Genomic DNA, 25,780 nt, shown 5'->3' with positions numbered 1-25,780 from the left:
AAAGGGCCTGGATTCACATATCACCAGAATGATTTTTCATGGGCTGCTGGGCTTGTGTTTACCAGCACATTGGCAGAATGCATAGCTGATGAGTCTGAAGCACTTTGCAAGCCAGTGCCTGTTTCTTTCAGGTGAACAAAATGAAAATAAAGAAGAGGATGATGAAAAGCCTGACTTAAAGGCTGATGAAGAAAATTGTGGATCTGTAAACATAGTCTTTGATGACTCAGTTTGCCCAGAAGGTACCTAAGCTGTTATTTCCTTGTGTTAACTTGTTTAGCTTTAGGGCCAACATCATGTGTTTGAAAAGAAAACACAGATTTTTAAAAATTATTCACTGCATGGTAATGTAATGAAGGGCTGGAATGTGTGTACCCCTTCTGTGTGCAGTATTTTTCCCTGGGAAACTTTGGTCAAGACAATAAAACTTAGTGTAGACTATCCTAATTAAAAAAAAGTTTGGAAAAATGAAACTTAGCTAAGCACTAAGAATTAATTATTTTGTGTAAAGAAGCATTTACTATTTCATGGCTGTTATCTGGAGAGAAAAGGCTCCTCTCTGGATTGGAGCAGTGGCAAGGCTGTAGCTGCTCTTTGGAAACCAGCTGCCTGGCCTGGCTGGATCCCTTTCTGTTCAGGGAAATTCTGAGGGGATCCTCATGCTGTTGATCGAAGCTCTTTGTTACCACCTCGTGGATTTATGCAGCAATGGCCTGTTGCTAGGCTGTTCTGAAAAGTTAGTAGCTTTACTTTGCAAAATCCTCTTCATTTGTGCATTCAAAAAAGGCAGGCAATCTCTCTTCCTCCTTTTCTTTTGTGCAAGCTTAGCTAATTTAGGATGTTGTTTTTTTAAAAAAAATTCTTTGAGTGAAATTCTTTGACCATGTAACAGCACTGCTTCATTTTGAAGTTCTAACTTACCAACAATTTGCCTTCCCTTTTTTTAAAATTGGATTTTAAAATCATTTCCACAAATTGAATTTTTATTAACTTCTTGTTTATCTCGTTTTTCAATGGAATGTTGGGAAGAAATAAAAATTTCAAATTGCTAATTTAATAGGGTAATTACATGTTGCGTTAGCGTCTTCATATTTGTCTCTTTATGTGGAAACTTTTTGGCCTTTATTGGGCTCTCTTTTTTATTATTATGTCTGCTGATATGGGCATAATTATGCATTTGCTAAGCATTACTGAAATCACAGTATTAGGTAGAAATTCAGAGATCTTCCTTACCATGACACGGGTTCTATGAAATACAGCTTTGTTTACAAGTAGAGCTATAAATGATCCCTACAGCTAGTTCATATTGTGAAGGGTGCTGTGGAGAAACAACTATGTGCTCACATAATTGAAGATTTTACTAAAACATGTATTAACTACTGGGACTGCATTGCTTACAAAAGCTAGTTTTTGAGCACTTGCCCTTAATGCTGGCTTTGATGCATTTAATCTGACTTCTGGAAACAAGATATCTTGACTGAATGTAAAGAAGAAAAAGATCCATCCAAGACATTGACCTGTTCATGGAGGCACGTGGCCCATGGGTTTATGTTTAAGGAAGCAATGGGGAACCAAACCCATGGCGTTATTATGGGGAATGCTGGGAATATGCACAGGACAAGGTACCAGCTCTACTCAGTAATTCCAGAGTAGTCACAGTGAAAGTAAGTTCTTCTTTGACCCTTTCCCTCTCAGGCTGCAGTGAGGATCTCTTCCTGAACACCATCCAGCTCCGACAGCAACGGATAGGCATTGAGAAAGCTTTAGAAGAGGAGAAGAAAGTTGCTGCTAACCTTAAAAAGGAATATAATGCCTTGGCCATAAAGGTATTGTAGTGTTTTCTCAGAAAGCATCAGCATGTTGAATGTAGTGCTAGTGATTAGTGCTGATCTAAGATTTAAAAATGGAATCCTAACCCTCTGAGAGATGTCCATTTGGGAAGAGATATCTGTGATAGCACAGAGGCAGGAGGCAGCTCGACATGAGTCACCTGTTCTCCTGAAAAGGATAAATCAAATTGGTCCAACCTTAGCTTTCATGGGGCTGGATCCAGGCTTTAGGTCAGTTCCTTCCCAGCTGTCTAACCTCATGCAGCAGCAGGAACTGGATTCTCTGGTTCAGATGAAACATATGGTGTGGTCTGGCCTATCTTCTCTGTGTGTGTATGGGAACAGAGATTGAAGAATACTTACCCTAACACAAATCCAGGTTAAAATAAATGCATAAAAATTCTATTCTTCCATCTATTTCTTTTGCTTTTAGTTATTTTCTGTTGCTCTTTGTCTCAGGTAATCATTGGATAAACTTTTGGTACAAATTTGATATTTTGTTTTTTTGAACTCCTGCATTCATTAAGAAATTTTATTTGTATTGATTAAAAATATCTTATTTTGAAGAGTTATCTTGAAGAGAGAGGGTGCTAGCAAAATAACATTATGCAAGTCTTGTGCTTTTTTTGTCTCAAAAATGTTCCATCGAGCATGCTTAACACGCAACATTTTTTAGTTTTTAAAGGCTTTCCTAAGTGCCAGCTGCCACATATTCACCCTGGGGCATGACATTTGAGTCTGATTTGTTTCTTTCTCATGCAGAATCAATAAGCATTTCCAGGCATAACACAATAAAAATTATCTTACAGGCTCTGTAGATCTACAAGTGTTTTAGATGCTAAACAAAGCAGCTGTCTCTTGACACATACAGGGCAGCTCTAAGGAGACATTCACGAGTGTACACGTGTGCAGAGGTATTCAGGTTAGAATCTTGCTTGAATATATGTAGATGATCCTTGGGTTTGCCTACGAAACTCACCTATCATATGTAGCTTAAAAAAGCACATTTTTATACACTTCTTTCCCTTTGGATCAGGAACTCTAACAGAACCTTGTTGCCTTATGTATTCTAAGTATCACAGGATTTTGTTTTTCCACAATTTGTCTTTCTGCAGGCAAAAGAAATAGAAACCAGTCTGGACACAACAAACAGGGAACTGGAGGCCTTTCAGTGGGAAAAGCTGCACAAACTGAATGAACTGGATGTAGTTGTGCCTTTGAGACTCCATCAGGTAATTCAAGATGTTGTGCATCTGCACATGCAGAGTAGCCTGTGTACGTCTAAACAATGGTGTTACTGTTTCTTTGGGGCCCTTAGTTCCTGATTCACTATGGTCTCCTGGGAAGGAAGTGCCATTAACTGAACTTCATGCTGCTATTTCCTCTAGAATTCCCTTTTTTTTCCCTTCTTCTGTACTGACAGAAATGAGGTAAGGACAATGGGCTGGCCCATTGCTGAAATGTGCATAGTCTTCAAGTGCTGTATAGGTTTGGCATGGTATTCTCCTTCAGGTCCATACCTACTGATATTCTCCTGAGGAAAAAAATAAATGAAACACCTCCCCAGAAAAACAAATCAAAAAAATCCCCCAAAACTATTGAAACTAATGGGAATTCTGCCTAATTCAATAATGTCAGATTTGATACAATGCATTCACTCACACAATTCCCTGGCCTAAAAAAAGAGTCATGCCCATGCCCACTTCACTCAGAAATTCTCTATTGCTCACACATTTTATATAAAGGCACATCTCCATTGCCCTTAATAAGTAAAGCCAGCCTTGCTTATTTCTGGCTGCTTTTGCAGGTGCAGTGCTTGGTTGATGGGGAGATGCCCCGTGACTTCTCCCAGACTTTAGTATTTACCAACCAGTCCTTGCAGTACCTGCAGAAGAGAATTGTGGACCTACGTAATGAAAAGATAATGCAAAGAGAGATCCATAAGAAGGCCAAGGAGCAACATAAGCAGCTTCTCCAGGAGAAAAAGGAAATGGAGATGGAGATTCAAGGTGAGTAACAGAGACTCTGAACAATACAGCATTGCTAATGTTCCTTCTTGTCCCTCTCACTTTCTGTGGGTAACTCACCACGTCTGGCTCTATACTTGCACAGATGTCACAGAGGGTTGCTGCAGAAAATAGAACAGATGTTTTGATGGAGTAGCAGTTCTCCAGCATTGCAGAATCATCAGGCCGTGCAAAATTATTTGGGAACTCAGTATAAGTAGAGCTGACTGAGATGAGACACTGGAATTCTGGACGCATGTTTGCTATTTCTGCTTGTAAACCAGAACTCCTAGGATAAAAGTAGTTTTGCCAAAGATACATAAGCTTTTTCTGGTAATTTCCTCCCCTTTGGAACATCTGAAGAAGGAAACAAGGCCTATTCAAAACCGTTTCCCAAGAGCCAAATCCAAAGGTGTGTCTAGCACCACCAGACCTGCAGAGGCCTGTGCAGCCTGTGGTGTGAGAGTGATTTACTAGGACTGGCTTAAAGTGTGGCTTAGTGACCACACAGGCATGATCATGGGCAAGGACAAGTGGCATGACTCAGTTGTGAGCTCTATGTGGTTTTGTGTGAATTATTTATTACAGAGCAAATACCAAAGGACTCAGACAAAAAGCTGGGGTAAGGCAGAAATTCTTGTAAACCAATGAATGACAGTGCTGCCATTTGTGCTAATGTCCCTCTGTTAGGACTGGAGGAGAGGTGCAATAATCTGATGATGGAGAAGTTTGGTCGCCTGGTTGATTTTGAAGCAGTTCAAGTACACTCTGTTAATATACCCATGGAGCAGATGAAAGTGAGAATAATGGAGAAAGAGTATGAGCATTTCATGGAGCTCAAAGAATGGGAGGTAAGCAGCAGGAAGAGGAAGAAAACACATGTTGTGATGATCTGTTAAGGCTTCATTTTCCTGGGGACTGAAAAGTTACAGTAAAATCTTTTGTCAACTTGCTCATGTTGCATTTTTTTCACTTGTCCTTAATAGACCATAGTGTTCAACTCCAATTTCCCATCATCACTGCTACCTCTGCTCCAGTTGCTGGTGCACATCCTATTTTTCACAGAGGTAGTTGATCTCTCTGTTTTGCTTTCCTCCTACTTCATTCCCTACATGAAGTTCTTGCAGAATGTTTTTCTCTGGTTCTCAGGTGGCATTCAGTACCTCCTGCCTTTTCTCAGTGCCTTTGGTGACAAACTTTGAATACAGGGCAGGCTCTGGCTCATGGCTGGGGTGCCAATCTGTGCAGTCTGAAAAGTTCATGTCTCTGTTTGGTGGGGCCTAAGGCTCAGCTGCTGTGGTGCAAGCAGGCAACACGCTTATGCTGCCCTTACAGAAGAGCATAGGCGGGTACAGAAATACTATGTACCTAATGGCTTTCTTTTTCTCACACTTCTTCCTAACTGCTTTACTTAGGCATTTGTAATTTAGTTATATTAAAAACAAAAAGATGACACTGCACTAAAGGTACTGTGTGGCTGATCCTGCCAGGCGGTGTGGCGGGATCAGTCCGTTGTTCACCTGTGACATTTACATTGTGCCTAGCACTTCTTCCCCACTCCACACTTTTTGTCCTCTCTCATCCCAGATCAAGTTTTTACATCTTTCTAGGAAAGAATTGTACTCCTGCAGCATCAGCTAACAAAACTGACAAGGGAAAACACCAGCAAGCTGCACCAACTCAACAAGTTTTGCCATGAAAAGCATCAGCTTGAAACTGAACTGGAATCATTGACAACTGGTCAGGTGAGCCTTGTAGCCACTGCAGTGCTTGCAGGTTTGGGACTGTTCAGAAATGGGTAAGGGATCATCTGGCCCTCCCCAGCTCCCTGGTCTCACATCATGCTCTGCAGTCAGCAGTCTGGGCTAAGTGTGTGACAGGCTGAATGGCTGCTCCATACCTTACCATCTCTGCAAGCTCTTATTTTGCTGCTTTCTAAGACTGAAACAAATGAATTTCGAATTAAAATATACCTTGAAGGAATTAAAAGAATATTCCTTTGTTACATGGAAACAGTCATATTACAGTCATGTAACAGCATTACAATGAGAAGTTTATTGCTCTGTACCAGGGAGTAAGTCTAAATTAGTGAACCTTCACTCTTTCAAATAGTTCTGACTAAGGTGGGGAAAAGTCATGGGTATGTCCTGGTTCTTGGAAAGCTTCACTTTCCCTGCTTGAAATAAATTTCCACTGTTCATTCTCTGTGTTTTATAGGAGCCATTTTTTTCCTCTCAATTTTTTTTCTCTACAGGGCGGAGAATTTGAGGGCACCCGAAGTGCTGACATCAAAGAGACAGCCCAGCTGGAGTCACGGCTTATGCACGTGACTCGTGAGGTGACCCTTCTAAAAGAGGAAATCAGCCAGGGCAGAGTAGATGAGATGTAAAAGAACTCGCTTTCCTTAGCAGAAAAGATGGGTGCCTCTTTCTACAACCTTTACCACAGGACTCTGAGACTCCAACTCCCTGTTCAGAAATAGTAACTAACAATCCAAGTCACCCTTAAAATTAACTGTGGCAGCAGTCATGCCTGGAAGTGCAAAATTAATTGTTTTGGCTGTCCAGGGGTTTATTTGTAAAGGGTTGTATTTGTTTTTTCTATCAAAATATGACTGTAACAACATATTTGGAATAAAAAATAGCAACTAAAACTGCTAAATAATGTTATCAGTCCATTGCAGAGGGTTGTACTGGACAAGGTGCCCTGTATGTGTCCATGTGTGTGCATTATGTCTGTGTCTATCTTCAAACAAGTGGAAAGCTGGTTTGAAATTTCCTTGGGGCAAATATTTGTTCTCAAAAATGGTAAAAGAAGTCTGCCTCAAGCAAGCGTTTGTTACTGCTGAGCAGCAGTGGCCCTGCTCTGATACCTGAGCGAGTTAGAGTCCAGGGACACACTACTAGCCAGGAGAAAGCAAAGGGGCCTTTCTCCTCAGGGAAGGCAGTGGCATTATCTGGCAGGAGGAGGGTGAAACAAAGCTAAGTCAGCCTGTAATTCCACTGGCTTGCACCTGCCTGATCAGTCAGAGGGCCGAGCTCTGTGTGTTTTCAGGTGTTGCTCTTTTTTGCCTCTCCCATTTGGTGAGGTGGCAGCATGTGATCATTTACAGCACTTAACCTGCCAGACTGTGAAACCTTCCTTCATCCCCAGGCTGGAGGGGTTGTGTTCTTCCCATGCAAGGCTCCTGAGGTGCTAATTTTTAACTGAATATATTAAACAACTTCCAGCTGGTCTAGCTGTTCCTCTCCACTTCTCACCTCTTGCCACAGGTCTTTGCGTCTCTGTCTGGTGTACGCTCAGCAGGGCTCCAGCCACACCCCAGCCAGGCACAAGAACTTCCTGCTGGTCCCAGCACAAGCATGTGAATGGTGCTTGTGCAGCTTACCCTTACAGGGGGTCCCTGCTAAGGAACACACCTGGTGCTGGGAGCTCTTGTGAGCTGCAACTTGTGCCCTGGGAAGTAGGAAATGGCTGGAGCCCCAGGCAAGAGGCTGTCTGGCACCAATCCCTTGCCTAACAAAGGGCAAGGACATAAAGTGCCAGCTGGGTAACCACACACCCAGAGACTCAGCTGGAGACAGGGAACAAGAAGACCCCAGACTCAGCATCACTAGTGACTATTTGGAAAACTCTAACTGCAGGAAAATGTTACCTTTCCCCAGGTGCCCTGCTTGCTGTATGTCTGCAAGTGAAAAAGAGAAGGCTTATTCTGTGTGAGGAATCACCTTAGAGCCAGGCACAGCAAAGACTAAAGCCTTTATTTTAGATGTTAAAGCGTGGATTTGTCTTCACAGATAGGCAGCTGCAGATGGCGTGTATGTGAAAGGTTGTTTAAGTTGATTAGGCAGAGTGCATAACTCCAGTCCATTCACAGGAGCGCGTTCCTGGAACAAACCTCCCTGTGAGGGAAAGGAAAAGACCTTTTGGGCAGCATTATTTGTTGTGAAACCCTCGCTGCAAGAGGGTGCTGGCAGCTTGGTTTAGACCCATGTCCTGCAGTGTCCCTTGTCCAGCTGTTTCCATCGTGTGCTCTGATGGTGCCACCGAGAGCTGCTGCCTTGTTTCCTGGGTCCTCCTGTGACCTTGTTGAGGATGCCTTCTGTCTCCATAGCATTATAAAAGACACATATACATCTATATACAAGTGCATAAATATATAAATAGGGGTGTTATATAAAAATAAATACCCTTTCTTTTTTTCTCTTTAGAATAAGTCTTTTGTAAAAGGCAGTTTGGTCCCTAGCTGGTGGGAGAATGAGTCTCTAAGGGTCTCAGTGGTGGAGGACTGCTGTTCAGATGTCTTGGTAGGTCCTGACCCAAAGATGTGATCACCAGATTCTGAGCATGGAGATCTCCTCTGGACTGGCAGCAGTCTAGTCTTTCTACCTCTTCAACTGGCACTAGGCCTAAGCAGCAAGGGCTTCCTGAGGGGGAAAGGAGCAAGAAATTATTACAATGCACACTGGAAAGAGATGCAGTGGGAGGTTTCAAGTCAACAGTTCACTTTATGAGGAGGGGTACTCTGATCAAAACGGAAGATCTGCATTCTGAAAGTCTGTGTGGGAATTCGATGCCACAATCACACAAAACAAGTCTGATCTGCACTACAGGGTTGGATCAATAGATTAGATCCTAGGGAGATAGATTCACATCACTTGAATACAAGCCATCAGAAAGGTTCTGCAGTGAGATTTCCCTTCAAGAGCAGCCTAAAATGATGATATGAAGGAGGCATGGAGTTTTCCAAATCACTGACCTTGGTGGAAGAGGGTATCCCGTCGAGCATCCAGGCTAGGGCCTCCCACTTTGCTTCCTATCACTGGATGATGGAGACCAGCAAAGTGCTCTTGCAGGTGAGGACAGTCATCTTGTGGCTGAAGAAGCTGGTGAGTGGAGTCATCTGGGAGACTGTAGAGGAAAGAGCTGTCTTCTGTTCTGGAGCTGGGCAATCTGCGGAAGCAGGCAAAGAGGTTTAGTGCTGTTTACAGATCTTTCCTCCTTGAAAGATATAACTTGTGTCATGTGTCAGCTAGCTCATCAATGCTGTGACACAGAACATTCCTAAATAAGGGGAAGAGCACAAATTGGGATGTACTTGTGGTATGGGAATGAGGAGATGTGAGACCTGGTATCCATGACCCAAGAGCTGGTGAGTGCCACAGGAGCTGAAAGGAATAGTGCCTCACAGGGAGCATTGTAATGAAGGATATCTGAACAGTGAGACACAAAGCACTCACAGCAGGACACCAGGCAGATTCTGGGGCAGCTGTTTATCAGCATCAATCACACGTTTGCTTCTCTCATCCTGCTTTTCAGTCTCCCACTTAGAAACAGGAGGAGGAAAAGGGGACAGAGGGGAGTAGGTCTTGGCCACCTCTACAATTAAATTATTCCTTTCTGAAATCCTAAGAGGAATGAGTTGTGCAAAAAGAATTTACACCAAAGAGCATGGATTTGTTTCTCAAGAGCTGGGACACATAGGAGTATATTGAGGGCAGGCCTTTGTGAGCATGTAGTCTTGTGGGTCCTAGTGGATTGTTCCACCCTCCCTCTCCACAGGCCAGGACTCACCTGGAGGACTGGTAGTCTTGCTGGGCACTCCCATTCTGCAGCACTCTTGCCTGCAGCAAGGTGTTGGTCTCCTCCTGTGACTGGAAGGATAGAGAAGGAGAGAGAAGGAGAGAGAAGGAGAGAGAAGGAGAGAGAAGGAGAGAGAAGGAGAGAGAAGGAGAGAGAAGGATTCTTAGCAGAGCAATGGCACACAGCAGCATTAAGAGGCAGGTGCTGATCTGTGAGACAGAGCCCTGGGGCAGACCGTGGAAGCTTTTACAGCAGAAGTCAGAAAAAGCTGAAACTGTTTCTTTTGCTACTGAGGGCAGTGAAACTGAGCACTGAAAAACTCACTTTACACTTACTGCTGAATGAGTGGGGGATAAGCAATTTATAGTCTCAGCTCTGGCACTGCCTCTCACCCTTTTAGAGACAGAGTCCTCAGCACTGTCAGTCCCTGTGAGCTTTGCTCAGGGGACACAGGAACTGTTCCAATAAGAGTTGCCTTTTCTCACTGCCCCCTCCATACTTAAGAGGCACCTTGCCCAAGAAACCACGCCTTCACCCATGTTTTGGAGACTTTGTTGTTCCCCCCATGTCTCAGACTTCACTACAAAGGGGAAATTTGTTTTGGGAAGCCAGCCTTGCCACTTCTACATGCTGCAAAGTGTGCCAGCCATGCCTGGAGAAACCCTCTCACTGCAAGTGTGTCTCCAGCTCATGACAAAGCAGCTTTTGATTCCAGGTGTGGACTCACCTGTGGCATTTCATCAGGGCTGTAATCTCGGGGCTTGGTGCTTGCATACCCCACTCCTGCAGGGGTGCAGATGCCATTCAGATGTGCCCTGCTGGCATAGGGCTGCCCATTAACAAAGGGATGTCCATTGGCACGAGGAGCAGAGATGCCTCTCAGAGGCACCATGGTGTACTGGCAGGATGACACCAGCAGCCCAGCTCCTGGGAAGCTCATGTCAATGGTTTGCTCTGCAGAGGGAAGGAAAAGAAAGTCTGAGGCAAAATGAGAGATAAAGTCACACTTGTTGAAGCTCAGCATGTATAGAGTTAGGCTGTCCTGTCAGGCAGCTATTTTGGCACCCAAAGCACTGTTGGAGATAAATGGTGAAAAGGAGCCCTTCCCCCTAGTCCCAGAGGTTACTTTGCAACAAGGCAAGCAGAACAAGGGACAAACAGTGGCCTTTGTCTTTATGGGCTTCCACAGGACATCTGAGACTTGCCCTCTGTCCATCCCTTCCCTGCCTCCCAGAACTCCCTCATGTTTTGGGTGTTTGATGCAACTATACCCCGGGGCAGATTTAATCCACAGGCAAACCACATCCTGTAAATCAGCCCCCAAGAAACAACCCTTACTCTGCTTGGACCAAGCTCTCCAAAGGCAAAAGGGGATGAAAGCCACAATGAGGAGGACGATGGATCCCAGCACAACGCCTACAATCAAGTACGGCAAGTCACTGGAACGGGCCACCATGGCTCCTGTCCCCAGGCCGCTGTGCCCACCACTGAGTGGGGGACGCTGCTGAGGGGGCACTGTGGAGGGTGGAAGACGACCTGGCAGACCAAGAGACCTCCGAGCTGTGGAAGGGAGAGAGAACATTACAGACATGGCAGATGGCACAGCAGTCCAGGGATGTTAATGCTGCTGTGGAGTGGCTTTAAAGAAGCACTCCTGGATGACAGGAATCCTAGGCTGATGCATATGGCAGTACAGACAAGGCCTCTGTGATTGGCTCGCAGCTCTGCCCGATCTGCTCGTGGACTGCGCGAGCAAAAGTAAATCCAAATAAGTTTCTCCAAAGTGGATGCTTGGACTTAATGGTTAATGCTGTTCCTGTCATGACAGTGCAGCTGCTTTGAAGACAACATGGGGCCTGCTTCTAACACAACATGGAGTTCAGCACAGCAAGGGAAAGTTAGCCCTTCTGCTTCCAGTCACCACCTCTGTGACAGGAAAACAAAAGGTAACTGCTGCTCTGAGGGACAGCAGCAGACTCTGCACAAGGGGTGAGCACAGACCGGGCACACTGATCAACAGCATGGACAACCCTGTATCTCTCTTCTCTCCAGTGCTGCCTCCACCACTTCACTTGGGTAATGCAATGTCAGGCAGTGGGATGGTTCCTGCCCTGCTGTGCTCTGACAGCTGCAGGCAGGGAAGGCAGCAGCTGCCCTGGGAATCCACTTACCTTTAGTTTCACAGATCATCACATTGCTGAACTCGCTTTCACCCCCCTCATTGAAGCACTGCATCTTAATGTCATAAGAGGTCTCTGGCTGCAAGTGGCTGATGGAGTGCCAGTACCGATCTCCTGAGGAGGAAACAAACACATGGAGCTCTTAACTTCCTCAGGGAACAGGCAGCTGGCCTAGCTCTGCAGCAGTGTGTGGTAAAGCAGCCCAGATGACTGCTGCCTTTTGTGCACTGGGCTCCTTTTGGCTGTGCTGTCTTCCAGCAGGGACCAGTGGTGGGACCAGTCTCTCTATTTCTCCTACCTTCCACCACATCCTTCTTGTAGTCACTGTCATTGTCACTGTCAGTGGGGCGGTAGTAGATGTAAAATCCATGGATGGGAGTGTTGTTGTTGCTGGCTGGAATGTACTGCAGAGAATGGGAGGGAGAGCAGAAATTAGCAGAGATGTCCATGCTTGTATTGTACTAGTTGAGGAGTAGCTAGGATAAATGGGATGGGACAGGAAGATAAATTAGCAGAGGGACCTTCCTTGTGTTGCCATTTGTTTGCACAGTGAGGGATTCCCTACAAAAACTCAGCGCTACTTTCTACTCTCAAGCTTTGCTTCTCTCAGGTAACAGACAAGCTGTGAATCTGGGCTTGTCACTCCAGGCATTCAGTGCTCTGCTCCCTCTCAGCAGCCACAGCCAGTGATTCAAGAGAAAAAAATTCCTGAACAACAGTGACTCAGTTGGGCATGAGCAAGCACATCATCATCTTGACTTCAGTAGGCTCATGGCTTCCAGACAAACTGAGTCTTGCCATGAACTGGTCACTGCAGGAGCTTTATGTTTCTGAAGACTGCTCTCTTCCCCCCGACACCCAGGGCAGTACTGTCCCAGCTCCATGTGTTTTTGCTGTCTTTCACCCAGTATTTTATCAGCTACTGTTTGAGTTTAAATGAACAGCAGTGCCCATCCTGCCTAGTGGCAATTTCTGGCTAGAAGCAGCTAGGAGAGGAGAGCAGTGCATCCCTCTGAATAAGCTCTAAGTTGTTGAAAACACTCAGATCTGGGCTTGTAATCCAAAAGATCCCACCCACTCCTAAAAATCCTCTGGAGTGGACTGCTGTAAATTATTATCAACGTTTACGATTGTTACCCAGCAAATGAGTGAAAGACATATCTGCTGGAAAATACTAGGAGAGAGGAGGTGCTAATGGAGCAGCAGCCACCCCATGAATTCATTGTTCAACTGTGCTTATTGAACAAAATGGTAGAGACTCCATGGTTATCCACTGAAATCTTCCTGTATACAATGTGGATTCAGACAGAAAGGGTTTCCTAGGCTTTGTGACGTCCTTCCCTTCTGTGTGTCCCAAGCCCAGTTCTCCTTTGGTGGAGGCAGCTATTGGATTCCAGACCCATTTGTGCTGGTGACAAGCTCCAGCACGGTAACCTGGGGGAGGAGGAGGTATAAACTGGGCAAGGAGCACCTGCACACCTGGTTCTTGCCCCTGCAGCACTCTCCACCCCCACAAGCCTTACCATCCACTTGAGCATGATGGTGGTCTCGTTGATGGCATCCGTGAAGGTGATGTAGGGCCCAGCCACAGGGCGCTCGTAGACGCGGTTGCTGTACCCAGACACCACGTATGGTCGAGACGCCGCGCTGGGCTCGCTCTCTCCCAGGATGTTCAGCGCCCGCACACGGAATTTATAGGATGTGCCTATGGGGAAAATAGGAAATGAAACAGTTGCAGGGATTGGAGTTTTCCAAGATTTCTACTGTCAGCATGGCCCTGACTCTGAAGAGGGGCTACATCTCCAGAAGGCAGAGAGCCTACAGCAACTTTGCTGTGGAAGTACAAACACTGAATGGCCACATTTCAGCCATGTCCTAGATGGAGCCTGCTTTCATTTACCTTCCCCCATTCCTGTCTGGATGGTCCAAAGGTCAGATAGCAGTTTTGGAAGGTGTGCAGGGGGTTAAGAAATGCCTGAAAGGATATCCTGACTTGAAAGCAGGTATGGAAATGTGTTCTTCCTCTAGTCCATGGGAATTAAGTACATAAACATCAGATCAAAAGCTCAAACCCTACATAATTTTTGCCCAAACTTCATTTTACTGGTCTTTAGTTTGGGGTAGTTATGTTCCCTTTCTAAGCTGTCCAGCTGCATGATGAAATCTTTTCTCATGTGAGGTGCAACGGGATTTGTGTGCCCATCTGTCTCGTCTGTGTCTAAGGAAAGTTCTGTCCTGTCTTGTAAAAGGCAAAAGCAAATGCCTTAAGTAACTGTATCCTGTAATACAGAAAAGCATGCCTAAGCCTCCCTGAGGGAGGTCAAACCTATGCTGTTCTCTGCAGCTGGAGAAATTGGAGAAGCATCTGCAGCTTTTTCCCCATGCACATAGGGCAGGAGTCAGGGAAGCTTTGTTTTGTTCACACATGCCAGGGCTGAGCAGGATGTGACAGATGGTTAAGCATCCTACAGGGACCCTGCAGCCTTCCTACATACCTCCAGGAAGCAGAGAGGAGAGCACCTGCCTACCTTTCTCCAGGCCTGGGATTTCCACAGAGAGGCGAGAGGGAGGAATGTCGCTGGTGGCCAGGACCCAGTCTCCCAACTTCTTCAATTTCTTATACTCCACGCGGAAAGACTGGATGGGGAACCCACCATTCCCACGGGGGATCCAGGTCACATACACAGATGTCTCTGAGGCCATGGAGATGGTTGGACGGTCCGGTGCCTCTGGAGCTGCAAGGGACCCAGAAGGACATCAGGATGTGAAATGTATTCTTCTCACCACGTCTGGAGGATCCTGTGGCTCAGCGGTATGTAGGTGAATGACTACCTGCATTGCACCCAGCCACATGCTCTGCAACTCCTGAATGCTCTTCATTAGAGCTGGCACCCACAAATCCTCATGCTTTTCAGTTTGTGACCACAAGCACCTTTTACTCCTTCTTTCACCTTGCTCCTTTTCCACTCCTAGCTCAATTAGGATGAGACAAGGTTTGAGGTGTGATCACCCATCATGGCAGGGAAAGCAATGAGAAGGGTGGTTGCAGGGCTGGAGACAGAGCAAAAAGCCTGGGTGATGTGGAAGCAGTGAGTAAGGGGACACTGATGCTGGGGACAACCAAGTGTAGGAGATGGAAACAGGAGAGATTGAGAAGGAATCAGCTGAGAAGGAAATAAGGAAAAGTTCTGAACTGTGGAAATACAATTTGACAGGAAAACAATCAAAAAATGGAAGGAAAAGAGATGAAAGGAGCTAGGGATATGAAAACAAAGACAACAAATGAATGAGTATGGGGGAGACTAAGGATGGCAACTCACAGGATGAGGATTGAAGGAGAGAATTTCACAGAAATTATAAAGGTGATAGTAATGATAGAGACAAGGTGGGAAACAACAAATTAGATTGACCAGTAAGGATCTGATGTTTCTCCAGTGCAGCAAGATACCCAAATGGAGCACTCTGCACCTGCAGAATGGGAACTAATTGTCCCTAGCCAGGGCTTGGCTGAGAGAGGAAGATGCCAGGACATGCAGGAACTTGGTCCCCATTCCTCCCTCACACTCCTTCAGGACCCACTGGTGCAGTGCAGTTTGTTGTTCCTGTGTCTCACACATTCACAGATTCCAAGACAGAGCTTTCTGAACCCTCTGTGTGGAACTCAGAAAAAGGCAAGAGAGTTGCTGAGACATCCTCGCATTAAAGGTGGGGCCAGGCAGTGGGATTTGCTTGCTCTCCAGGACTCAGAGTCTGCCAAGGGCAGTAGTAGGGGTGTCCAAGAAGGTCCTCTCCTTGTCAGAAGCTAGAAACCACCCATCCAGCACTGCAGTCTTGATTTACCCAGTGGAGACTTCAACCCCAGCATGGCTTGGCCACTGCCTCCCACAAGACCCAGCACCTGCACCCTGCCCAGTGCCAGTTCAGGGAGGGCCTTACGGGACAGACGGCTGTTGTCGGCCTGGTTACTGCTCTGGGTGCTCGTGCCTGGGTCATCCTTCTGGATCTGCTGCTCTTTGCTGGCAACAATCTCTGGTTTTGGGCGCCGGCCTGTGCAGAAGGGAGACGTGGCATCAGTAACAGAGAGATGTACTCAGAATTAACTTTTGCTGCGATGAGGAAAGCAAATATTCCCAGACAGGATGTGGAGGTAAGTATGTCCTGGACTCTTAAAAGCCCTAGGGGCTCGTTCAGCCTACTGGCAGGAAAGAAAGCTAAAGGTACAGATTTGTTAATAATCCCCCTCAAATTTAATTTTCTACAACCTTTAATTGTTTTTTTGGTTTTTTTTTTTAAATGTTGCTAGATTTCTGTCTCCAAGCAGAGAATGGATTTAACAACCTCTTGACATTTATGCTAGACCCATTTTCTACAGTTCTGCAGGTGATCAACTGAGATACCAAAGGAAGAAGGGACTCATTCCAGCCCACACAGAGGATGGGTTGGAATTTTCTCCATCCTACCCTCCACCTTCCATTCTGAGAGGTGCTCTAAGCTGAGGACAGATGGGTTTCCAGAGCAGAAACACTCCCACTGTCCAAAGGCTGGTGCCTTGTGCCTCAGGGCTGGGACAAGATGTTTCAGAGGGCCCCTCCCCTGACTCGGAGCAAAGGGAACCCAGGGAAAGGTCTGTCCTTTACCGGTGCGGAAGGTCACCATGGCCGTCTGTCCCTCGCCGGCACAGTTGTGAGCAGCCATCTCCACCTCGTAGAGGCTCCCAGGGTCCAGCCTGGTGAGGGTCAGGCGGTGCTGCGAGGCTGGGACATCCCTCACGGCCCAGCTGTCTGAGGCATTGGTGACCTGCTGAGAGACCAATGCAGGTGTTGCAGAGCTTGGGGCAGGCTGGGCTTCTTGTGGGCACTGAGCTCAGAAACTTTATTAGTAAGTTGTGTACCAACCACATTTACCTTCCCTTCCTTCTCTGCAAAGGAAAGCGATGTTTCCAGCCTGATTTTGCAATGCAATTCAGGTGTAAGCAAGGCAATTCACCCAAGCCCCAGAGTGTTTTCTTGACCCCCGGGTTCAGTCAGCCCTGTTCTGTCCTCTGGTTCCCTTTGATATCACCACCCCTCAATGTGTGTAAATCTCCAGAGCAGGCATGGCCCTCAAAATGCAGCATTAGCCGCAGGACTGAGGTGCTTTAGGAGCTAAATCTCTCCTGCAGCCCAGATGCTGAGCTGCTCATTTAGATACTGACCATTTCTGTGGGATGAGGAACCCAGACAGAACTTTGTTTTACTGAGTTCTATCCAACCTCACCCCTGGCACTTTGGGGCTGAAATGAAGAACCATGATGGTGGAGCAAAGGTCTCTGCAGGGAAGAGAGTGTGCATAGCCATAGCCCTCAGAAAAACTTGGAAACACAGGGGGGTTTTTTTGTGATACCCTGATGCCCCATACAGAGGGGGAGGGAAGGTAGAACCTTCCTCCTTCTCCCCAGCTGCAAAGATAATATTTTTGCAGGCAAATAGGCAGGACGCTGAAGTGACCCAGTGCCAGAAGGAGAATTAGTAATGCAGGCAATGCAACAGAACGGAAATGCCAAGACTCTGCTGTATCATTCATCTTCTCCAAGCATTTGACACTGACTGATTAATGCCTGCCTCATTTTATTTTTATTCCTGAGCCTGCAAAGTTGTGAGGCCAAGGAAGGGAGCCCTAGAGGCTGCTAATATCCAGGAAAGCGAAAGAGAATTTTGTAAGGAACAAAAATAAGTGCTGCATGACATCTGACTGCTTGCAGGCTGCTGAGAGTTTGGGGCAGTGTAGCAACAGGGTAAGAAGAGACATTCACAGACTTTTTCTAGAGAAGAAGCAGAACCTTGCCCAGTACAAATGTAGGTCTCCTGTCAGTAAGTCTAACTTTCTTTACAGCCATCTTCTACACAAAGAACCTTTTCTTTTGTTGCTGAATTGATTCCTTCCCTCCCCACACACATGCTTTTCCAGTCAGAAATGTCAAAAACCAGATCATTATATAACATGATCCTAAGGATAGAAAGACTCTTTCTAAACAAGTTTAAGGGTTATTTGGACTAATTCCTTTCCACACAATCCTTAAGCATCCCAAGAAAGAGTCTCCAGCTGAGAATTTGGACTACACTGAAAACATATTACTGCAAACTGCAGTGACCCATGGTAACCTTCACTGCCCCACGGCCCCTTCCAGGTGAAGCGCTGAAAAACAAATCAAATATGGACAAACTCCAAGGCTGCAAGTTAAGATTGCAAGCAGAATTGGTAGTTACATGATACACCACTGGAGAATAAATCTCTTCTTGGCAGACAACCAGAGCCAATAGTCTGGGGATGCTTTTGGCATCTTGTTTTTTATTTAAGCTTGCCCTATTGTGTTGCTCTGCCGGCATCTTCTGCCTTTGTTTTAAAGGGCTCTTTAAAGAGATGGTTAGCTGAAATCCTCATCTTAATTTTTTTTAGAAAGAAATCAAGGATTGTAACAGTCTTCTATTACAGTGTATTTTCTCAAAAGCACACAATTCCAGGAAAACAGATACATATATTCACATGTACGTGAAAAAGGTGCCTTACAGAGGGTGGGAATCCCAAACATGCGATCTGGCATGTTTTTGGAATATACTCAAACCCTCTGGGGTTTGAGGCAAAACCTGTCTCTCTACTGCAACTCCCTGCCTACTCAAAGGAAAGAAAAGCAGCAGACAAATAAATTCAAGCCTCTTTTTTCCACTTATCCCCAGCAAAATGGAAAGAGATACTTTAGACCTCAAAAGAGGAATTTTTCCCTCAACAATGCTTCACCATTTAAAGAAACTTCTGGGCTACAGCTGTGCCTGCACTGTGCCCGTGGTGCCATGAAGCATCCCAGAGGGAGGAGCCCTTGGGCTCCAGCAGGGCTTGGCTGTGCACCATGTGCTCACACTGTGCCTCCTGCAAGCGATGTACTCCACAGTACACTGCCTTCCAGGTTCCAGAATAAAACCGGGGGACAAAGACTTTCCCAGAGGATTTAGCAAGGCTATGACACCTCTCTGCTGGTTCCTCACACTCACTGAGCCTGGGCACTTCGGTGCTGCTGAGCAGGGCAGGCACATGCAGCAGAGAGGCTGCTGCTCTGTGCCCTGCAGCCCGTTCAAGGCAGAGGTGTCTCTGTGGCTTGTGCCAAGACAAAAGCATTCCAGAGCAAGTCATTGTGCAACCTGCCCTCAGGGCTTCCTGCCTGTGCAAGCACACAACTGGGAATTGGACAGCTACTGGCGAAGTATGTGCATATGCCTTCTGCATACTTAGGCAGGCAGGCACTGCCACTGGGCTCTTCCCGGATGGCTCAGCAAAGTCTCCTGTCACACCTCAACAGGCTGAGGATGCAGCTCAGTAGGTCCCACTAACCACTGCCACCAGTGAGCAATGGGTGCCCCTGCCCACGAAGCATGAAACACGTGGTGAGGCCGCCAGCCCACCCATGAAATGGTGCAGAGAGAAGATGGGAGCAGGGCAAAACAGTGATACCTTGCGATGCTTCACCACGTAATAGAGAATGGGGGCTCTGCTGTCAGGCCGGGGTCTCCACACGAGGTCGTAGCTGTCTGTCTTGGATGTCCGTGGAGAACTGAGGATGATGGGGGCTTCAGCTGGAGTCACGAGCTCCTTGTTGGCTGCACACTGTGGAGATGCTGCTAGAGGGGTTGTCCCAGGCTTTGGCAGTCCAGCTTTATCCAAGGGCAGCTTTAAGGCACTGTCCCTGGAAGGTGGTGTTGGAGGTTGAGCCAAGTCCAGCTGGGCATCTTGCCCAGGGTTGAGTGGAGCTCCTGGAAGACAAGGTGTCACAGTAGGGTAAATGCTCATCCCAGTCTGTGGTTACGGTGGAGCTGTGAGCCCCTTGTGAAGTGCTGCCTGCTGTACCACTCAAAAAGGTATTGGCAACAATCCCTCCTTCCCCTGCTGTAAACCACAGGATCCCCAGTCTCTCTGGAGACCCTCTTACACTGTGTAAGTTCAACAGGGTCCAAGGAATCAGGTGGTACCTCTCCTACCCCAGGTGAATTCAGTTTTTAAGCTCTTGCTTAGTGCAAGTTCAGAGGCAGAGCTAAGCCATGGGGTGAGGCACTACACCCAGATGTCTTGTGTCTCTTGTATAGAGATCACCCAAATGTGCACACATGGCCCTGCCCTTAGAAGCAAAACTGGTATCATGCATTCCCACAGGGAGATATGGAGACCTCAGGCAGAGCAGCACTTGCAGCATAAGTTAAATAGGAAGCAGGGGCAACATCCTGACTTTCTTCCCCTGCTTCCCCTGTCCGTGTCCTGTCTGTTAGGCTGTAACTGAATGGCTACGACTTTGGGAGAGTGGCTTACCTGGGCTGGCTGTCCTCAGCTGCACCATGGCCTGGGCGCTGCCCACCTCGTTCTCGGCCATGCACTGGTAGATGCCCTCGTCCTCAGGCCCCACGCTGAGCAGCCGCAGCGCCCGGCGCGACAGCCGCAGCCGGTGGCTGCCCGACAGCGGCACTGCGTTGCGCAGCCACATCACTGAGGGCTGCGGGTTTCCTCGCACCTTACACGTGAACTTGGCACTCTGGCCCCAAGGAATGATCTGCTGGGAGAGCTCCATGGTGACCTCCGGGGGTTCTGTGTGAGGAACGAACACAGACTGTTGAGCACCACTTGGCTGGGAGCATGGCATGGTCATGGCTTTGCACTTTCCTCTCTGGCTGGGATGAGAGCAGAATAATGGATCCTTTCCTACCCTAAAGCCCCACTCCCTTTGTGGTGGCCTACAAGGGTCTGCTTCAATGCTCCTCTCCTTCAGCATCCACATAAACTGCAAAGGGAGGTAGCCCAAGGCCATCTGCCCTCTCACATGACGTCAGACATCTTACAAGTCCCATTTTTCTGAGCTGAAATAATAGTCTGCAAAGATTGTGCTTGTGCCACAACATTGCACCTGTGCCACATTGGCACCTGATGAAATGCAATCTGTGAAACGAATTTTAGGGCTTAATCTCCCTAAAAATTGTGAGAATGGGAAGTATGTGTGGTAGAAATATCTAAGGTGTAGTATCCCTTACGTTTTCTACTCCACAGAGAGCTGCTTACCTACAACAGAACAAAAAACAAAACATAACCAAGACACTCCAGTGTCTTCCTTATGCCAATGTCAAATATGTCTAAAAAGCAATCAGGCTTCCACTAGAAAGTATTAGAACAAAAGCAGTGCCACAAATGACAGGAGAAGAGCTTCTGCAGAGGAAAAGAGGATCCACCATCTCCAGTCCAAGGGGTTAGCCAAGGAGGAACTACTACCTTCAAGAAAGAATTAGTCTGGTCTGGAAACTGGAACCACAAGCAGGGGTTTGCATTACATTGTGGCTTGTCCAGGGACAGGAAGACTGCTTCAGTGCTAGTATCTTCCCCTAGAAGATGAGATGTCCAAGCCCTTCCTGAAACAATGGCTCCAGCAGCACTCACCAAACACCTGCACATTGTAGAAGATGAACGCGGCCCCGGCCTCCCCAACGCCATTGTCAGCCATGCAGCTGTAGGTGCCCGAGTCCTCCTCGCTCGTGGGGTCAATCAGGAGGTTGCTGAGCAAGAAGCGCGTCTTGTTGTATGCAGAGACGCCAAAGCCATCCTTGGCCCAGGTGACACGTGGCGGGGGGATCCCGCTGGCCACGCACTCCAGAATAAGGCTCTGGCCCTTGGTGACAATGATGGTCTGAGCCTCAGGAGGGTAAATTATCCGGGCTGCTTCTGCAGTGGAGCCTGGGGGGAGAGATGGAGGAAGGAGGTGTGTGGGAAGGAAGGTGGATGGTGGGAGAGCACCCTGTGCAGTGATTAAGTAGGGATAATGGTAGGGCACACTGTTTTCCTGTGCTGGGACAGGTAAATGGTAATGCAGGACCAGAAGGACATTCTGTAAGGGTTCTGTGCACACAGCAAAGCCACCTTGCCGAAGGACTAAGGGCCTTTGCCCACCCACCTACCAAGAACAAATCCTAAGGAAGCATGGCAATCCCAGGACTGCATACACATACTCCAGGAGCAGACCTTGGGGCCTTCTGCTGCTGGAAAGGAGTTTTCTCAGCAACTGATAATGGTTCACACAGAAAACCAGCTGCACCAGACAGCACTGATCAGTGCCCCCAGAGCTGGAGATGTGCAGTGAAGGGAGAATGGCTTACGTCTCACACGGAGCCTCTCACTGGAGACTGAAGTTTTCACCTCCTGTGTCACAGGGTTGTAGGCAGCACATTTATAAGTCCCCTCATCCTCCTGGCTGGCATTAACTATCTGAAGGTTTCCAGATGGCATGATAAGATAATTGTCTGTAAAGAGAGAAGAGAAAGTAGCACATGGTCACAAGATATTCTCCTGTCCAGCCTCCTGGAAGACATGCAGTGTCCTGAAGAAAAGGTGGACAAGGGGGAAACAAAAAACCATGATGTCCCAGGCAGCATGGACATCAGGGATGTCCATGCCAGGGAACCTGAGGTAACTTGTGCTCAGACAGGTGGCAAAGAGACAAGGAGGCAGCAGGTAGAGATAGCTACTGCTGGTAAGCAACGGTGAAACTGACAGTACTGTGGCAGAACCTGTTGGGACAGACCCCTGTGCACTCACCTCTGGAGGCCTCCAGCCACTCCTGCTTCACACTGTAGCGGACCTGAGCCTTGGGGTGACTTTCAGGCAGGTCGCAGGCAATCACAGCTGTGTTCCCTTCATCCACCTCGATCACATGCTGGCCGTCGAACTTGAAATCTTTGAGATCTGCAAAGAGAGCAGAAGACAAGGCATCTAAGTGGCTGGCTACATATCTTAGTGGCAGCTCATCCTGTCCCCATGAACTTGGGGCTGTTTCCTTGTGGCTCCAGCAGAGGACCGCTCTGACCCCAGCAGCTAGGGAAACTGGCTTGCTTTCACGATTGATTTTCCCCCCGCCTCCTTTGCCCTACAAAATGAGTAACTTAAAACACAGCTTCTGGAGAAACTGCCTGCTCCAGGGCTGGGAAACTGGGTGTGAAAAATCCTGGCCTGAGAGTAAAAAATAAGCCAACTTACTGCAGCACTGAAAGGCGGCCAAAAATGGTCCTTCTGCTGCTTGCTATTTCACACATGGCTGCTGTCCTGCTACTGAGAAGCTGACTTTGCAGTCACAACTCAGGGAGCCCATCCCGCTTTAAGGGTGTACAGATGCCAGGCGGGAGGAAGTGTGTCATGCCCCCTGAGCTCCTCCCACACCTGAGAAATCAGCGTCTCTGCTCCAGGCACTCTTGCTCCCATCACAGCTGGAAGTTGGTTAACCATGACGCTTCACATGTGCCCAAGCTCCAGTTAAAAGAACAGGGACTTGCAAGGAAAACCAGCTCCTCCTCTACACGGCACAGCTGCTCCTTCCCTAAAGCAGCTGTGAAAACCCTGTCCCACCACGTCCCTCTGCCCATGCTGTGATGGGAGTTCCCACCCTGGCTGGGCCGATGTGGGCAGCAGGACTGGAAGCACAGGAACTAAGAAGAAGGGTACCTGACTTTTTGTTTTCTTTTCCCTGTTTTTATAAAGCAGGAGGAGAGGACTGCAGCGAAATCCCACAGGTCTGGAAGGGCAGGGAGCATGCCAACCTGGCCCCACCAAACTTTCCAGAGAGAAAACTTGTTTCCATTCTCTCTGGGTGTGATGGCAAATCTTGCTGAGGCACTGCAAGCTTGAAGTTTGTCTCAGAGCCTGTGCTGTGAGGGAGGAGGTTTTGGGCCAGGGAAAAAATCCCTCATGTACATTTTTACAATACTATATACCAGCTCAGGCAACCACTAGTGAAAACAGCACATCCCACAGTTGGTTGTTGTCACAGATGACAGATCACACAGTCACATCAAGGCTCAGGTGGTGCCTCTTCCCAGGATCCAGGGCTAGTAGATCTCCTGAATGGCATGCCACTAATTCTGGATCAGACCACACTTTCTTTGCAAAACCCTACTTTAAGGCAGCATGCTGCATCTGCAGCCATGGCACGGCCATGTGCTGTTGACAGCTCCCTCACCCCTAGAAACCCATCCCAGGACATGGCACCCATGACCTTGGGCAGTGTGGGGGCTGGGAGGCAGCAGGAGGGCTGGTGGCGGGTGGGCGCCAGGCAGCCTCCTTTGACAGCCCCAGCCAGCAGAAAAACGTGGGGCTTGTTCTCTGGGAAATGCAGCAGTGCTCCAAGAGCAAAAGACAGCTCTGGCTCCAAGCTTCTCCCACCCACAGTCATGGAAAAGTGACATGAAATTTCTCAAGCAGACTTTCTGATTAAAGCAAGATCCTTTATGGAGTTTAAATACAAACCAGCTCTCTTGGCAAGGCATTGAGAAAGCCTCCCCGAGTGCAGTGCGGAGGGGCTGTCGGGTGGCTGCTGGGGGAGCCAGCAGTCCCAGGCCCAGATCTGAGGGAAGGGGAGGAGGTTGAAAAGGGGAGGTTTTGCAATGTCATAAAAATGATTTGCAATGAACATGCTTAATACTTCTGGAATTTCTTGGCATTGTTCAATTTAAAAAAATAATAAAAAAAAGGAATATGGGTGAACTTCAGAAATGTGATTAATCCTTTAAGACAAGCTGAGGAGGGGAGCCATGTTTCCACTGGATATTAAAGCCAGATGAAAGTTAACTCCTAACTTGAGAAAAGCTGGCAGTGCCTCATGCTCCTCCTCCAACCAAAGTTACTGCTGGGGCAGAGAACGATGATGGATATTTTCTCCTCTTTGCTTTTTATATTTGATCAAGGAATAAAATAGTGAGAGCCACAGAAATGGAAAGAGGTGGAGAAGTGGCGAAAGCCCAGGGTCTGCCTGCCTACATTGTGCATGTTTCGTTGATCAACAAAATATAAACGAGCATCAGGAAAATTAATGTGTGCCTTGGTGGTCTGGATTCATCACAGCCAAATTAAGATTTTGGAGCCAAGGCACAGGCTCCAGCAATGCTGGCAGGGATCTGCACACACACACACACACACTTACATGAGCACGTGTACATGCACACACACCCTGAAGAGAAGAAGGGGCCCAAGAGCCTGGAAAAAGAGCAGACCCAAGGTCCTGGCATAGCAGAGCCATCTTGAAGATGGAAAATGATGACCCTGTGCCAGGGCACCCCCAGAAATGACTGTGGGCTGGGCAGACATGGGGGCCTCTCACAGGCAGCCCCCCAGATGGTGGCTTAGCCCACATCTCACAGCTGTGAGTGGTGCAGCCCCACAGTAGGGAGCTGCAACTCTTCCTGGCTTCCCCTCAGCCCAGAAGTGAGGGACAAGGGGTGAAACTGTGGACAAAGAGGAAAGAACAGGAAAGAAGGGATCCTGGGGTGGCTGGGAGAGCAAGAACCAGGTGCCTCTGGAGAAGCAGATGGAAACTGGCAGGGGAAGAGGGGAAAAATAGGAAAACTGGGACAAACTACTTTCTCATACGCTGAGTGTACCAGCTTTCTGCCAAACTATTCTCCTAAATTCCTGCTTCCCCACAGAGAACAAGACTGATTTGCCAGTGGATTTTGGCCATGGGCGATTTCAACTGCCCTGCTCACCACTGGTATGGGCATGTAGAGCCATCCTTTGGGGCCGACGGGTCAGCCAGAGCTGGGGAGGGGTGGTGAGGGTCACCCCTGTCATCCTCTGTGCATGAGACAAGCTCCTCCACACACATCCTGTTGCATTTGGCTCCAGCACAGCAAAACAGAGGGCACAGTGCCAAGCTGGGACAACCAGCTTCGTTCTGGGGGGTTCAAACAAGCTGCCCCTGAGTTGTGGCGGGACCATGCATGTCCTGCCCAGCAGGGAGGGCTGGAGGACAGGATCGATGCCACGGGGATATGCAGCACTTGCCCCTTCAGCTGTGCAGCCAGGCCCCACATCTAACATGCAATTTGCACCAGAGTCTAACAACCACTGCAGCTGGGAGAAACCACATCCCCTCTCACTGGCTGGGTTTTCCTTCTCATATGGCAGCACCCAGCGTGCCAACCCATGTTCGTGTCCTTAAAAGACACGCCTGACCACAGTGAAGCAAGTCCTCATCTACCAGCCATTGTCCGGGAGGTGCTGCGGACAGACAGACAGAGCACTGCCAATCCCAGCCGTGCTGGGACAAGAGGGCTTTTTTTTCTCCTTTTTTTTCTTTAAGAGGGAGTGCAACCAAAGGCCGTTACTTCTGTCCATCTGCAGCTGGCTTCGAGGC

General features: G+C 47.8%; 2 protein-coding genes across 12 annotated transcripts in view; one reads left to right on the top strand and one right to left on the bottom strand.

Moving 5' to 3' along the window:
* CFAP44 (cilia and flagella associated protein 44) overlaps positions 1-6,348 on the top strand; it is a 41,133-nt gene extending 34,785 nt beyond the window's left edge. For 4 of the 8 annotated variants that reach the window (XM_039718163.1, XM_039718160.1, XM_039718159.1 and 1 more), the window contains 7 exons: positions 132-242; positions 1,696-1,826; positions 2,945-3,061; positions 3,637-3,838; positions 4,526-4,686; positions 5,446-5,580; positions 6,090-6,348. In XM_039718163.1, the coding sequence (XP_039574097.1) occupies positions 132-242; positions 1,696-1,826; positions 2,945-3,061; positions 3,637-3,838; positions 4,526-4,686; positions 5,446-5,580; positions 6,090-6,224 (992 nt within the window). In that variant the 3' untranslated portion in view covers positions 6,225-6,348. Of the gene's footprint in view, positions 1-131; positions 243-1,695; positions 1,827-2,944; positions 3,062-3,636; positions 3,839-4,525; positions 4,687-4,821; positions 4,903-4,984; positions 5,181-5,422; positions 5,581-6,089 lie in introns of those variants that run through there. The other 4 variants (XR_005628522.1, XR_005628525.1, XR_005628524.1 and 1 more) reach the window with 4 other exon arrangements.
* A 1,231-nt stretch (positions 6,349-7,579) lies between these two features.
* BOC (BOC cell adhesion associated, oncogene regulated) overlaps positions 7,580-25,780 on the bottom strand; it is a 54,537-nt gene continuing 36,336 nt past the window's right edge. For 3 of the 4 annotated variants that reach the window (XM_039718175.1, XM_039718177.1, XM_039718176.1), the window contains 16 exons: positions 22,195-22,341; positions 21,756-21,899; positions 21,043-21,336; positions 19,930-20,202; positions 19,081-19,379; positions 16,236-16,398; positions 15,535-15,645; positions 14,127-14,333; positions 13,122-13,303; positions 11,897-12,002; positions 11,590-11,712; positions 10,757-10,978; positions 10,146-10,372; positions 9,410-9,489; positions 8,595-8,788; positions 7,580-8,262 (listed from right to left, as the gene is read on the bottom strand). In XM_039718175.1, the coding sequence (XP_039574109.1) occupies positions 8,078-8,262; positions 8,595-8,788; positions 9,410-9,489; positions 10,146-10,372; positions 10,757-10,978; positions 11,590-11,712; positions 11,897-12,002; positions 13,122-13,303; positions 14,127-14,333; positions 15,535-15,645; positions 16,236-16,398; positions 19,081-19,379; positions 19,930-20,202; positions 21,043-21,336; positions 21,756-21,899; positions 22,195-22,341 (2,957 nt within the window). In that variant the 3' untranslated portion in view covers positions 7,580-8,077. The remainder of the gene's footprint in view (positions 8,263-8,594; positions 8,789-9,409; positions 9,490-10,145; positions 10,373-10,756; positions 10,979-11,589; positions 11,713-11,896; positions 12,003-13,121; positions 13,304-14,126; positions 14,334-15,534; positions 15,646-16,235; positions 16,399-19,080; positions 19,380-19,929; positions 20,203-21,042; positions 21,337-21,755; positions 21,900-22,194; positions 22,342-25,780) is intronic. The other variant, XM_039718174.1, reaches the window with a different exon arrangement.

The sequence above is a fragment of the Passer montanus genome, unplaced genomic scaffold (assembly GCF_014805655.1).
Source record: "Passer montanus isolate IOZ18808 unplaced genomic scaffold, ASM1480565v1 scaffold39, whole genome shotgun sequence".
In the NCBI taxonomy this organism is placed as follows: Eukaryota; Metazoa; Chordata; class Aves; order Passeriformes; family Passeridae; genus Passer; species Passer montanus.
This window is presented reverse-complemented; position numbering and strand designations above follow the sequence as displayed.